This window comes from Toxorhynchites rutilus, chromosome 3 (genome assembly GCF_029784135.1).
Source record: "Toxorhynchites rutilus septentrionalis strain SRP chromosome 3, ASM2978413v1, whole genome shotgun sequence".
Lineage (NCBI taxonomy): Eukaryota > Metazoa > Arthropoda > Insecta > Diptera > Culicidae > Toxorhynchites > Toxorhynchites rutilus.
In genome coordinates this window covers 102,914,405-102,928,402 of record NC_073746.1, presented here as the reverse complement: position 1 = coordinate 102,928,402, position 13,998 = coordinate 102,914,405, and the positions used below count along the sequence as shown (strand labels likewise).

At 43.2% G+C, this 13,998-nt stretch overlaps 2 protein-coding genes across 3 annotated transcripts in view; both read left to right on the top strand.

The window, feature by feature from the left end:
- The window catches only part of LOC129779793 (uncharacterized), a 375,110-nt gene that overhangs the window by 299,627 nt on the left and 61,485 nt on the right, over positions 1 to 13,998 (top strand). The gene's annotated exons all lie outside the window — the stretch shown is intronic.
- On the top strand, positions 7,151 to 7,979 carry LOC129779796 (uncharacterized). The gene is made up of 2 exons (XM_055787500.1): positions 7,151 to 7,247; positions 7,320 to 7,979. The coding sequence occupies exons 1-2, from the start codon at positions 7,203 to 7,205 to the stop codon at positions 7,860 to 7,862; spliced, it is 588 nt and encodes a 195-aa protein (XP_055643475.1). The 5' UTR covers positions 7,151 to 7,202; the 3' UTR covers positions 7,863 to 7,979.

Here is a 13,998-nt window from a genome sequence, read left to right as displayed (position 1 = left end):
AAACAACGTGCTCGATGTCGTGATAATCTTGGACACAAACGCAGAGATTGCTGCTGGCAAGATTGAAACGGAAAAATAGTCCATCTAATGAACAGTGATTGGACATGAGTCGGGAGAAGATGCGAATGAAGTCCCGACTCAATTCCAGACTTTTGAACCACGGTTTGAGGCTAACCTTAGGGATAATCGAGTGAAACCACCGGCCCAATGTTTCATGTTTCTTTGTTTTTAAGAGGCTTTAAACTTTGCAGTTCATTCGCCTCCAACACACCGGCCCAATTCATTTTCGTTCCACTTGCGTTGCCAGTTAGTGATGGTATTTTTGCGGACTAAAGAATAAAATTCATTGAAGGCGATTTGACGCTGATGAATATCGCCTTCAATTGCACCTACCTTTGCTAATGAGTCAGCCCTCTCATTACACGGAATGGAGCAATGTGAAGGGACCCAGACAAAGGTAATGACATAACAGCGTCTGGATAAAACACTCAAAATTTCTCGTATTCTCTTAAGGAAGTACGGCGAGTGCTTTTCCGGCCTCACTGAACCGATAGCTTCGACAGAGCTAAGACTACCCGTTACAATGTAATAGTGTTCAACAGGTCGTGAGGCGACGCTGTCCAGCGCCCAGTGAATCGCTGCCAATTCACCAATATACACTGAGCAAGGATACTGAAGGCTGTGTGAGGTGCTAAAAAATTCGTTGAACACTCCATATCCTGTGGACTCGTTTGTAGTGGACCCATCGGTAAAGTACATATTATTACAATTGATACCCCCATACTTTGCATCGAAGATCGTTGGAACGATCCTCGATCGTTGATAATCTGAATATCCATGGATATCTTGCTTCATGGACAGATCAAAATGCACAGAGGAATTGAAATAGTCAGAAAACAAACACGGTTGGGAATATACGAAGAAGGATCAACCTGCATGGAGATGAATTCAAGATATGAACTCATGAATCCGGAGTGAAAATTTAGCTCGATCAGCTGCTCAAATTTTCCGATCACCAATGGGTTCATGACCTTACACTGGATGAATAACCGAAGAGATAATAAATTGAAGTGATTTTTTACTGGGAGTACGCCTGCCAAACCTCGAGACTCATGGTATGCGTTGAGAGCATACATCCCAACGCAATACGGAGACAAAGATAATGAATTCGCTCGAGTTTAATGAGGTGTGGTTTGGTAGCTGATTGAAAACAGAAACTGCCATACTCCATCACTGAGAGACTAGTTGTTCGATAAAACGTTATAAAATCTTCTGGATGGGCTCCCAACCAGGTGCCGGTAATTGTACGGAGAAAGTTTATTCTTTGTTGGCATTTTTTACTCAGATACCTGATATGGACCCCAAGTACATTTGGAGTCGAACCAGACCCCAAGATACTTGAATGACATAGCATGAGTGATCGCTTTACTCAAAAGTTGAAGCTTTGGTTTTGCTGGTCTATGCTTCCTAGAAAAAAACCACCATCTCTGTTTTCTCCGTGGAGAATTCGATCCCTAGCTCAATGGCCCAGGTTGAAAAATTGTTCAAAGTATCTTGTAGAGGTTCTTGCAGGTCGGATTCATTTGATCCTACGACAGACACCACTCCATCATCTGCAAGTTGTCAAGGCTGCAATTTTGTGTAAGGTAATTGTCGATGTCGCTTACATAGAAGTTGTACAAAAGGGGGCTTAAACGTGAGCCCTGGGGAAGACCAATGTGAGAGAGCGTGGGATCTTGATTATGATGAAAATTTTGAAGGAAATTTAGCTCTTTAGCTAGTCGTGCTGTTACTTTTCTCATGCCCAAAACACCAATCTAAGATGACGAACGGGCTCGTGCAAGATATTTAATTCACGGGATAGCTCTCTGAAACTTAAATAACGGTTTCCGAGCACCATTACTTTTATTTTGTCGTTGTTTGTATCATTGAAGAGGTGGATGGTCATCCTTGACGTGGCAAATAGTTCGTCTCTTCTCGGCCATCTTTCAATGCCTTATACCATTCATACACCCGTGTTCGCGACATAGTTGAATCACCAAATGTATTCTGCAGCATTCTCAACGTTTCGGCATAAGAAGTTTTGTTTACAACACAAAATTTCACACAATAGCTTTGACCAAGCTTTGGCTGAAAGGTTTATAAGGTAACACAGTAAAACTATTTTGTTTCTGCAAAATTCAATTTTATTATTCAACATAATTGCCTTCGAGGGCGATACATCGATTATAGCGATCTTGCAACTTTTCGATATCATTTTTATAGTACTCTTTCGGTTTTTCCTCAAAATAGCCCTCAGTTTCGGTAATCACATCATCATGGGTCTTACATTTCTTGCCAGCGAGCATTCTCTTCAGGTCTGCGCACAGAAAATAGTCGCTTGGGGCCAAATCTGGAGAATGCGGTGGATGCGGAAGCAATTTGAAGCTCAATTCATGCAATTTTGCCATCAATACACGAAATTCGGATTTTCCATTTTTTTCACAATAACAAAAGTTGCTTCACTCTCAATGCTGTAACTCACGAACCAATCGACCGATTGCTGTCATATTTTTGACACGTATCCATTGAAAGATGGTGCTTTGTGATAGTCAAGTAGATTTTTCCAAGAGGCGCCGTCTAGACGTCAACCTTATGAACTTTCCAGTCGAACTGTTACAGTAGTACAAACTTTAAAAAAACATTAGAAAAGTTTGACAGGAAGATTTTAAATTGCTAAATCCATATATATTTGACAGAATGTGCATGAAATAATCTTTAAAATTTGAATGGCAAGGATTGAATTGTATGATAAATTAATTAGATTGAATTTGGCTAATACATCTTTCCCGGACTATAGGGAACTCCATATCGATATCCATACTCAACCCCAATCGCGGTGACGAAGGGTTATCTTTAGGAAACCTGAGACGCTAACCGAGATAACGGGGGTTATTCTGAGAGTTAAGTCGGTATAAGTCAGATTTTTCCCTTCGGAGTTATATGACAATTCTCACCAAATTTCAAGAGTGGGGCGACTCGGAAGTACAATGAGAAATGAACAGAGTTCGTTACAACTGGCTTTTTTTTTATTACACCGATTCTCAGAATACAAACTCGTGCGCAAATTGACTGTCACGTCGTGAACCAACTCTCGGAATAGACCCCAATTCCTCTACAAACAATCGACCTGACGAAGTGTAATATATTACGATATATTTCGTTATTCATCTTGAGGAAACCTCAGAAGGTAACCGAGAGAATTCATCTAGAAACAATCGTCCTCCATTATGATATAAATTAAAACAACGCATTAGCTATCACATTCAAACTTTACATATGTGCTTATTAAACTAATTAGTATGTTATGTTGTGACTTATGTCTTTCACAAAAAAAATGTTTTGGAAAAATGAACTCATTATTTTTTCAATAGTTCGCGCGTAGTTATATCTAGTTGTGATAAGAGTAATAAGAAAGATAAGATATCATAATGAAATATGTAACTTAAATGGGATACATCTAACGTTGCTGGAGCCTTCAATTTCATGCAAAAAATCATGGGTTTCCCCATTCCCAACCTAGTATGAAATATATTGAACACAAAGGCAATTCAAAGAAATTAACATGTAGTTTTATTGGAACGATGAAAGCAACTTTGAACGCTAAAACTACTATGTATGTACTTGTTCCATACTGTTTGCATTTGGGTTACATTCGATGCACCTCTGTGAGACAACGCGGCTGCACGAATCGCATACATTCGCGAGAATAAAAGGAGAAATAAAATATTTTGCGACAAGGAACAAAACTACCATTTATCACGAAAATCTGAGAACCACTATATCGGTTTGGCATAGAATGGCTGAATTATTCGTGCTGTCATCAGTACTTGTCAAACAAGAGTCCCCTGAATTCTCAGTTTTGTCATTTGGAAGAGAGGAAATGATATTGGTGCATCTTCTCCATTTATGAAGTGCACCCGAGATAATTTTTTAAATGAGTTAAATGAGCATAAAAATAACAAAAACTGTGCTACTCACCCATACTGGCACAGCCTTTGTATAATATATATGCCGTAGCAATATAAGAGCAATCTGAGAGTGTAAAACAAGGGACACATTGCAAATAAGCTCGCATTAGCCCTTTACGCATACCTACACGGCCCCCGTCCGGAAACGATACAGGATCAGGAGTAGGCTCTCCTTTTTACTCTTAAAAAACACTTCCCGTGTATACTTTTAAAATCCAACTTCGTTTTACAATGTGGTGTAGTATTTTCACGATCTTGTGCAACAGCACCAGTGGCCAGGGTTGCTAATAATATTTTTGAAGAAACTGGGAGATTGCTCTTCAAAAACTGGATTCTGTAAACCCATTTTACTTAAAGAAGATCGGGTATGATTTGTCTAAAATAATTTTTTTACTCATTCCATTGCTTGGGAAACAGAATTTTCTTTGAAGTTCGTATAGTGTTTATTTGTCGTTCATAAAATGACGAAATAAACTATTAATTAGTCATATCATAATCAAAATATCAGATAAAAATTACGTTTCCCACCACTCGAACATTACTATGGAACAATATTTAAGGAACGGTTTTATTTCAGCAAAACTTGAAGAGTCTCGAATTTATCGCATCATGTCCATACAATCGCTGATAAAAGATCGTGACAAAACTGCTCGATAATATGGTACATAGGGACACGTTTTATATCTTCCGTCTTTTTTTCTTTTAACACGAATTTTGACATTTCTATAGAGAAAGCCCTTCTTCTTTGACGATATTTTCGACCAATAGTTAGAATTTTATGGAAATAATGTCTCTCGAAAACCCAGGTACACTATCATACTGAAATGTCTTCACAGAATCAAATGTTTTCACAGCAAGTCAAATGTCTTCAAAATGAAGACATGTCTTCAAACCTGGCATCTCTGAAAATAGTAACCAATGGGAGCTGTAACCAAGATGGTGGAATTTACAGGTGGCTCGTAACTTACACTATTAAGAAAAGACGTATGAGAAATGGCAAGACGAAAGGGTTCGGATTTGTTACATACGTTGGTATGGTTACATTTGATGTCGTTGTAACTGAAAATGAACGCAACCCGATCAGGACCGAATAGTTCGGTACCTCAAAAAGGTACGAATTAGCATGAGATACGAGGTAAAATACCAAAGAAAAATACCATAAACAACTTCCCATAATATTATTTCAACCATCAAATAAGCACATTCAGTGCATGAAACAACACTGCACAAGTATTATTTTGGTATTGACATTTTTGTTGGTCTTATTCATTGGTAATTCACTTCTTGTATCAGGCTTGTCCAAATAAAATTTTGGTATCAAGATCAAAATGAGGTATTCATAAACAATTCTTCTTGCTCGGCAAGATTGAAGCCCCTAGACGAACAAGATTATATTGCACAAATCAAAATATTCAATATTATTACGCAATAATGTTGAACGTCCGCTTAACGACAAACCTTTTTTTAGAATATCATACGAGACTCAAACATTTGGATTTGTCCCTCCCATTTTCGAATTATTTAATCTTCAGTTCATCGCACTGAAGCTCTGTATTTGATTCTATAAATCATCAATAATCCATTAAAAATTCTGATTTGAAAGACCAAAGACTTTTTTTTTATTAAAAATAAATTTTGTTCGAATTAATTGAAGTGACGTTGATACCTTCAAGCCATTGCACTAAATCCAAAAAAATTGGAACTATTTTAACACTTTATTTCGCAAAAATAGAGATGACGGAATAATTATTCTTCTGTTATGTATGGTAATTGTTGATTTGGATGCTCATTACTGCTTATTGATATGTAGTGCAAACTCCAAAATCAACAAAGGTGTTTCGGAGTGTTATCTCGCCGTTCAGTTCTGTCAAACATTTATTTTTATTTGAATTTGTCAAAATACTGATGAGCTAAATTTTCAAAGTTATCATTGTCATTCTCACTTCTTCTCAAGAATAATTATTGACACAGGTGAACACCCTTGCTACACTCAACATTTCTATTTTTCTAACATCTAACAATTGCGTGTTCAGCTCGAAACAAAATTATCTGGTTGTGGTTAACAAAGAATGTCAGAGCACAATACAACACTTGAATGATCCACAATTGTACTTTTATGAAAAACTCGACAATAATATTTGATAATAACATTCATAACATATTCGAGATTTTTTTAGTTCTTCCCAAGGAGGGTTTTTCAAATATCATCACAGTAGAGCCCCGATTATCCGCGAAATAGTCTGGCAAATTCACCACGCAAAATGAAATTGCGGATAACGCAACTAAGGACTAAAAACGTGGTGCAAGCACGAGCAAACAGATATTTTAGGATGAAAACCTTGTTTTATCAATACAGAAATCATTAAACTATCCATCGGTAAGGTCGTGTACACCAGTGGTCAGATAATGTGAAAGCCATTGCCAAAACAAAATAGTGTGAGCCTGTCACATTAAGGGAAGCCCTTATATTTACCGCTCTCGGATAATTGGGGTTTCACTGTATATGTACTCTTACCTTTGCTATTCACTGAAAAAATCTGAAAAAGGCAATTACTATTAGTAGAAAAAAAACAGATATCGAATGACTTACATCATTACGACCATCGTGAAGGTGCGTAGGCTGTTCTTTGAGATATGAACGAAACTACAATACACCACTCCGAATTTGTCCCACCTTGTTTCATCAATAGAGGTGGTCAATGTAATAAATCTGGTATAGAGGAAGTTGTGGCTCCAACGGCTGAGAGATCAGCATCACACAAATCGTAATGAGAATTTCGAGATCGGTTTCCGTTGTGTTTAGTGGGTATTTCGCCAAAGAAAGGTTCTCCAAGTCGCACTGGTACACTCAAAGATCTAAAAAGAATAGTTGCAGATCGCCACTATATCTAAATATGTCACTTCTAGTGAACTCAGAACTAGATTGCCGAGAACCATCTAAAACAATGGTTAATATTATTCTCTAAATCACCCCTTAGTGACTACTTTAAAGATTTTTGAATGGAGTCAATTGTACTAATCATCACACAAATTGCAATTTGTATACAAGCTGCATAAACAACAGCTTTAGCCTCGAATTTTTTCTGAGCCAAAAACAACTGGTGTTTTTCCGAAATTTTTCAATAAATACCATATCTTTATCGGTAGCGATCACAGTTTTCCGTTGTCCTCTGAAGCGATAGAAATAACAAGATGAAGTTTGTACTGTTTTTTGGATTTTGCTTTGGTCTGGTGGCGGTAAGTACACAGACTTTTTGCGCCGATAACTGAGCACTTCAGATTTAATTAATCTATTGGAACTCATTCAAGGTTTCATTGGCTGCCTCCAAGTCCGAAGTTTCTGAAATAATCGCAGCGATCGATGATTTATCCGGCACGGTTGCCAAAATCCTTGAAGATGCTGCTCTAAACATTCAGAACGAAGCCAACAAGACAAAGGAAAAAATTCAGGATTCAGCACAACGCATCGAGATCGCCGAAAAAGACTCGGTACATGATGCATACATCACTGCATTGAACAACGCCAACACATCATTGGAGAACGCTCGGACTACTCTCAACAGCGTTGCAAACATCTACAGTGTACAGAGCAAGATCCCAACCGATCTGCAAACCCGTCTCTTGAACGATGTCACAGTTCTGAAGGCTGAGGTTTCGACCTTAAAGGACGCACTGCCGCTGACGGAAGAGAGAGCCGATTCCATCAAGGCGCTGAACAAGAAGACTAACAATTGCAACACGGCTACTAAGGATGTCACCAGCACACTAGCTACCATCATTACGACCACTCTTTCCGCTGCAGATAACAAGAATGATAGCTTTTTCGGTAAACTTATCAATGCTTTAGGATAGGATGACCTAGATCGTTCCTTCGTTTCCGTTGTTGAATAACGTACGGATTCCAACAACGTTTGCTTGAAATGTAGAACGAATAAAGTGGAGGTTCAAGGCTGTCCCTCGATTAAGAAATTCAATGTGTTTCACTAAACTGTTTCTCCTGCTAGCAATACTTTTCTTAAGTAGGGATTCCACTGTAGTACACAGTCTTTTGAGCTACAAAAAGCGACAATCCAACCCTTCTATGTATTGAAATGTCGAAAAGTGTAACGAGCACCAGTGGAACCTTTCCTCATCGACCTGTCGCATTGTCTCAGCAGAATCGCATGGAATTTCTGTAGACCCATTAATTATCGTTTTGGCGATCAAATGTCTGTTCTGCAGTGAACAACATTTCATCTAAGAAGAGGAAGAAAGCCTTTAGTAATAAGGTTAAGACAACTGGTGATTTTAAGGTAGTCGTGATCCTGATCTTCTGTTTCATTTATACCTGTTCCTCAGAAACGCCGATGTCAATGTTTGATGATGTTTCCTCCGTTGTATCCCTGTATCATATCCCTCCTATCCAATCGATAAACTTTTACTTAATCGCGGCAATACATACACATACTCTTTACAGATACACAGGTCGAAGGTTGTGCAGGCCACTGATCATTCAACAAGAGCCAAAGGTTGTACCGCTCATGGCAACTCTACACGAGCTGAAGATTGTACCGCCCAGTGACCATTCTACCCTTTTTTTTATAGAGGTGAGGAACGCTCTTCCAGCCTTATCTGGGAAGGGATAACCCAGACGTCGAGTGGGGATCGCACCCACAAAAACCAAGCCCTCTACTCGTAGCCTCATTCCCCCCGGGACCACATCTAGGCGACTACTTCAGGGGGCGGCTGTGCTCATGCACTTCACGAGTTTTCAACGCAAACTAGCGTTGATCCTTCCCTTTTTCTCTATATTCTTATTCACCATTCGTTGCTCTCCACTACGCTTATGACCATTTTGCAGGCATCCATTTACCCGTCGAGACGTGCACCGATTAGGAAGCGCCCTCCAACTTAACGCGCGCCCCGTCACAGTCACCCTCGCAGGATTTCTCTTCCCAACGGAGCGCCGATTAGGTAGTGCCCTCCAACATGACGCGCACTCCGTCACAGCTACTCTCGTGGGGTATGCACCAGTTTGTCGATGGCTTCCTCCATGATGCTCGCTCCTTCGAAATGTTCGCAGTGTTCCTCCATCCAGGCACGATAAGGCGTTGACAGGCAGGCATTTTTTTGTTCTTCGCGACAGCATCCGTTTACCTGTCGAGACGTGCACCGATTAGGAAGCGCCCTCCAACTTGACGCGCGCCCCGTCACAGCCACCCTCGCAGGATTTCTCTTCCCAACGGAGCGCCGATTAGGTAGTGCCCTCCAACATAACGCGCACTCCGTCACGGCCGCTCTCGTGGGGTACTCCGGTGCTTCAGATCTCACTGTGGTTCATCTTTTATAGTCAGGCGTTATCCGCACGCTGGTCGGTCCTCCACTTCCGCTGTAGCTCGGACATGATGTGGACGATTGCACTGTTCACTGCGTTCCAGGTGCCCTCGTCACGACACATTTCTTCTACGATGTTCCCAGCATGAAGGGTAGGCAACCCCTCGCGCCTTATGGTGAATCTTGGACATACAAATACGACGTGTTCCGGTGTTTCCTCCACATCTCCACACTCCGGACAAAGAGGTGATCTTGCATGTCCAAACCGGTGCAGATACTGCCTGAAGCAGCCATGCCCAGACAAAAACTGCGTTAGATGAAAATTCACCTCTCCATGTTTCCTGTTTACCCAGCCCATTAGTGTCGGTATGAGCCTGTGCGTCCATCTGCCGTTTTGAGCCGCACTCCACTCTTGCTGTCACCTAGCCATCGACTCTGCCCTCATTAGCTTCCGGATTCCTCTGGTTCCCCTCCTCATATAGCACTCGCTGTCTTCCGCCAAGATGATGTTGATAGGTACCAACCTGGCTATGACGCAGACCGCTTCTGTTGATATGGTTCTGTACGCACTCGCGACTCGCATAGCCATGAGCGGGTATGTACTATTCAGCCTCCTCGTGTTCCGCTGAGTTTCTAACGCCGCGATCCAGGCTGGACTCCCGTATCGTAATGTCGATGAGGAGACACTAGCCAAAAGGTGCCTCTTGCTGCTGCGGGGCCAAAGTTGTTGGGCATGATTCGTGTCAGTGCATTGATTGTCTTCGTTGCTTTTTTACAAGCGTAGTCGACGTGACTGTTGAAGTTCAGTCGATCATCGATCTGCACCCCCAGGTATTTTAAATCTCGCTTCGAGGTTATCAAGTGCTCTCCGATGGTGATTTCTGCACGTTGCACCGCCCTGCGGTTGCTGACAATCAACATTTCCGTCTTGTGGTGGGCTATCTGCAGTTTCACACTTTGCATCCACCTTCCGATCATGTCTATCGACTCGGTCGCGAGCATTTCGACCCGTTCCAAGGATTCTCCGGTCACGAGAATAACAATGTCATCCGCGAAGCCAATGATCTCCACACCTCTGAGCAGATTCAGTTTTAGTACGCCATCGTACATACTGTTCCAGAGCAATGGACCCAGGATTGAGCCCTGCGGAACTCCAGCCGTAGTTTTAATCTACGCCTGGCCCGTGTTTGTCTCGTACACCAGCACACGGTTTTCGAAGTAGCTCCTAAGTATTCTACACAGATAGTCAGGAACTCTCATCGTGTGGAGCGCAGTCGCGATGGCCTTCCAGCTGGCACTATTGAACGCGTTCTTAACGTCGATCGTTATCACTGCGCAGTATCGATTTCCTCTGAGCTTCTGTTTGGATGCTCTGTTTGCTCTTTCGACCACTATGCGAATGGCATCTACCGTGGATCTCCCTTTCCGAAATCCGAATTGACTATCGGACAGTCCACGAACTCCCTCCGTGCATTCCGTCAGCCTATTGAGGATGATTCTCTCCAAAAGTTTCCCCAGAGTGTCCAACAGGCATATGGGTCTATACGATGCTGGATCACCCGGCGTCTTTCCTGGTTTGGGCATTAGTACTAGCTTTTGTACCTTCCATCGATCCGGAAAGTAGCATTCGTCTAGACACTTCTGCATTGCTGTCCTGAACATATCAGGGAATGCTAGGACTGCCGCTTTTAAAGCTACGTTGGGTATTCCATCTGGGCCAGGCGCTTTCTTCGTTTTGAGGCGTTTCATAGCTGCAACTAGCTCGTCGTTCGTCACCTCTCTGCGTTCGATGCTATCCTCATCCTCTCCATATGGCGTGGGTGGCCAGGTCGTTGGGTTGTGCTGCGGAAATAACCCTTCCACGATAGTTTTTAATTTTTCGGGACACATTTCGGAAGGTGTCGTTGGGCCCCTGAGCCGACATAACTCCCTGAAGCAATTAGATTTGCTCCGCTTAATCGCCCGTTTAAGAGTGGATCTAGCCTCTCTAAATTCCACTCACCGCTCTTCTCTGGTGTCTATGCTTGACCGTTGGAAGCGTCTTCTGGCGCTGAGGCAGTTGGCCCGAAGCACGCCAAGTGTCTCACTCCACCAGTAGGCTGGAGGTCGCTCATACCTGGGTTCACTTTGTCTTGGCATTGTTATATCGCATACTATGGCTAGCGTTTCCGTCAGTTCATCCGCGTTCATGTTCAATACGCCGCTCTCCACGCGTAGTGCTTCGATGAAAAGATCCTTGTCAAAGGTTTTTGTCTTCCACCTGCGTGGGCATGTCCTAGTTATCCGTACTGCCACGGAGTGTCGTTGGCCAATGGTATAACGGATGGCTTGATGATCACTGTGGGTGTATCCTTCGCATACCCTCCATCTCATTTTTGTCATTAACGACGGACTGCAGAAAGTCAAGTCGATGATGGACTCTCGGCCATCTCGACGGAAGGTACTAGTGGTACCCTCGTTGCACAGGGTAACATCCAGCTTGGCCAGAGCTTCTAGTAAGCAAGTCCCTCTCGCGTTGGTGCATCTGCTTCCCCAATCTACTGCCCAAGCATTGAAATCCCCTCCTATAACGACTGGTTTTCGTTCGGCGAGCTCCTCGGTGAGGACATCCAGCATATAGTGGAACCGGTCCATCGTCCATCTGGGAGGTGCGTAGCAGCTGCAGATGAAAATTCCGTTGATCTTTGTGATCACGAAACCCTCGCGAGCCCTCGAGACTACCTCCTGAATGGGATATCGGCCCATGACCTGGATGGCGGCCATTCCCACTTTATCCGTCACCCAATTACCGTTACCGGGGGGAATGCGATACGGCTCCGCGATAATTGCGACATCACATTTTGTTTCTGTCGTTGACTGCCACAACAGTTGCTGTACGGTGTCACAATGGTTGAGATTTATTTGGATTATCTCCATCACTGTTCGCTTGTCCTCGCCTGTTTGTACACAGGGCAATTAAAGCCTCCCGTCGTATGGTCATTACTGTCCTCGCAGAGCATACACCTTGGCTTTCCCTTGCAGTCGCTGGCAAAGTGTCCCTCTATTCCGCATTTCCTGCACAGTTTGGATCTATCTGGCCCCAAGCAGCCTTTCGCCAGGTGGCCGAAGTTTAAACACTTGAAACATCGCTCCAGTTGCTTTGGAACAGGCGGAACGATTCTAAAACGACCCACAGCCCAGCAGACGTTTATACTCTCTAGCTTCAGCAACTTGTTCGCTGCGTCCGTTGGGAGACGAATCGTTGCGGTCTGCGTCCCGCGATACGCGTTTCTTAATCGGATTTTCATCGGAACTTTGCCCACGATGTTTTCCTCCTCCAACTTCTGACGCAGGTCCATCTCGGTAGTGAACAGACTGAGGTTCCTGCATTCAATCGATGACTCGGAGGATAAGGCCCTTACGTTCGCTCCGTCACCGTGAGCCCTTTCGACAAGATCCTTAAATGCAGAGCTTCTGATTTCTGGGTCTCTCTTCAGCTCGAACAGCATTTCGCCATTCTGGGTGCGCCTAGACTTCACCACGCTCTCCTCCAGTTTCTTGAGGCCAGGGTCCTCTCGCATTTTTTGAAGAGGTCAGCATATGATACGTCGCCCTTGGCTTCGACGATGAGTGCATCACTTTTGCCTCTCGCCCGCCGAGGATTAGGCTTCTTGTCCTTTGGCTCCTGTTTCTTTTCATCCTCTTTCTTCTTTTTTTTCACCGTTTTCTCTTTTCTCTCCCTCTCTTTTTGCTCGTTCACTAATTTTTTCTTGTTTCTTCTCGTGACCGTGCTCCAGTCGTTTCTTTTGCTATCGGTGCCGCTCTGATCGTCGCTGTCACCCAGCTCTTCGCTGTCGCCCTGGGCAGCACTATCGCCTTGATCGTCGTTGTCGTGGTCGTCCTTGCGTTTTTTGAGCATTTCTTCTTCTGCTGGTGAATCTTTTTTTCTTTTTTCCGAACGGTTTCGAGGAATCTTTGGCGTCACCTGTCCAGCTGCAGCTTTTTGCAACGCTTCTGCGAGTGTTTTCTCGGCAGTTTTCGTCCTTTCGACGAGTCCATCGTGCTCCTTCATAGCTCGTCCCAAGAGAGATCTTATACCCGACACCCTGGTCTTGATCTCTTTATGCACGTTGGGTTTGTCCTGCACGAATGTGTCTAGTTCTTTGACCCTTATCATGATCGTGTTCAGAATGCTTTCTCCAGTCAACCCTCCTTCCTGGGTTAAACTACCGCTGGACTTTGGCAGGAACAGGGGATTGATCCCCCGACTTTGCTGGGTCTCGGGTATTCCTCCATTACTGCCACTAGGACCTGGTGTTACCACTTGTTTCATTATTGGCGATCGCAGTAGCTTTTTACTACTAGCAAACGCGTTGGCTTGGTCTCCTGTATCCATCATACTGTTTCTTCGTTCTTCGTTGGACCATTCTACCCTGGATTCCTCGAGTCAAGAGAGATGCACCACGATTGATATGAGGTACAGACTAGGGGGGCGTCGCTGATCAATGGTCAGTTACACCCCAATAGGAAGTATCCCTTGTCGGCCACACATACATTGTACTGGAGACTGCAACATCCCAATTATGAGAATCTTTGTAATACTAACCTCGAGCCAACCGCGAGTAATCGGTTACATATTACTAACATAGTTGAAAGACAAAAATTGTCAAAATATTGAACTCCCGGCCCCGTCAGG

Bases quoted from the DNA above. Each gene is read 5' to 3' on its own strand.
- LOC129779796 (XM_055787500.1), top strand. From the start codon at position 7,203: ATGAAGTTTGTACTGTTTTTTGGATTTTGCTTTGGTCTGGTGGCG. The intron at 7,248-7,319 runs GTAAGTACACAG...AACTCATTCAAG, and splicing joins TTTGCTTTGGTCTGGTGGCG to GTTTCATTGGCTGCCTCCAA.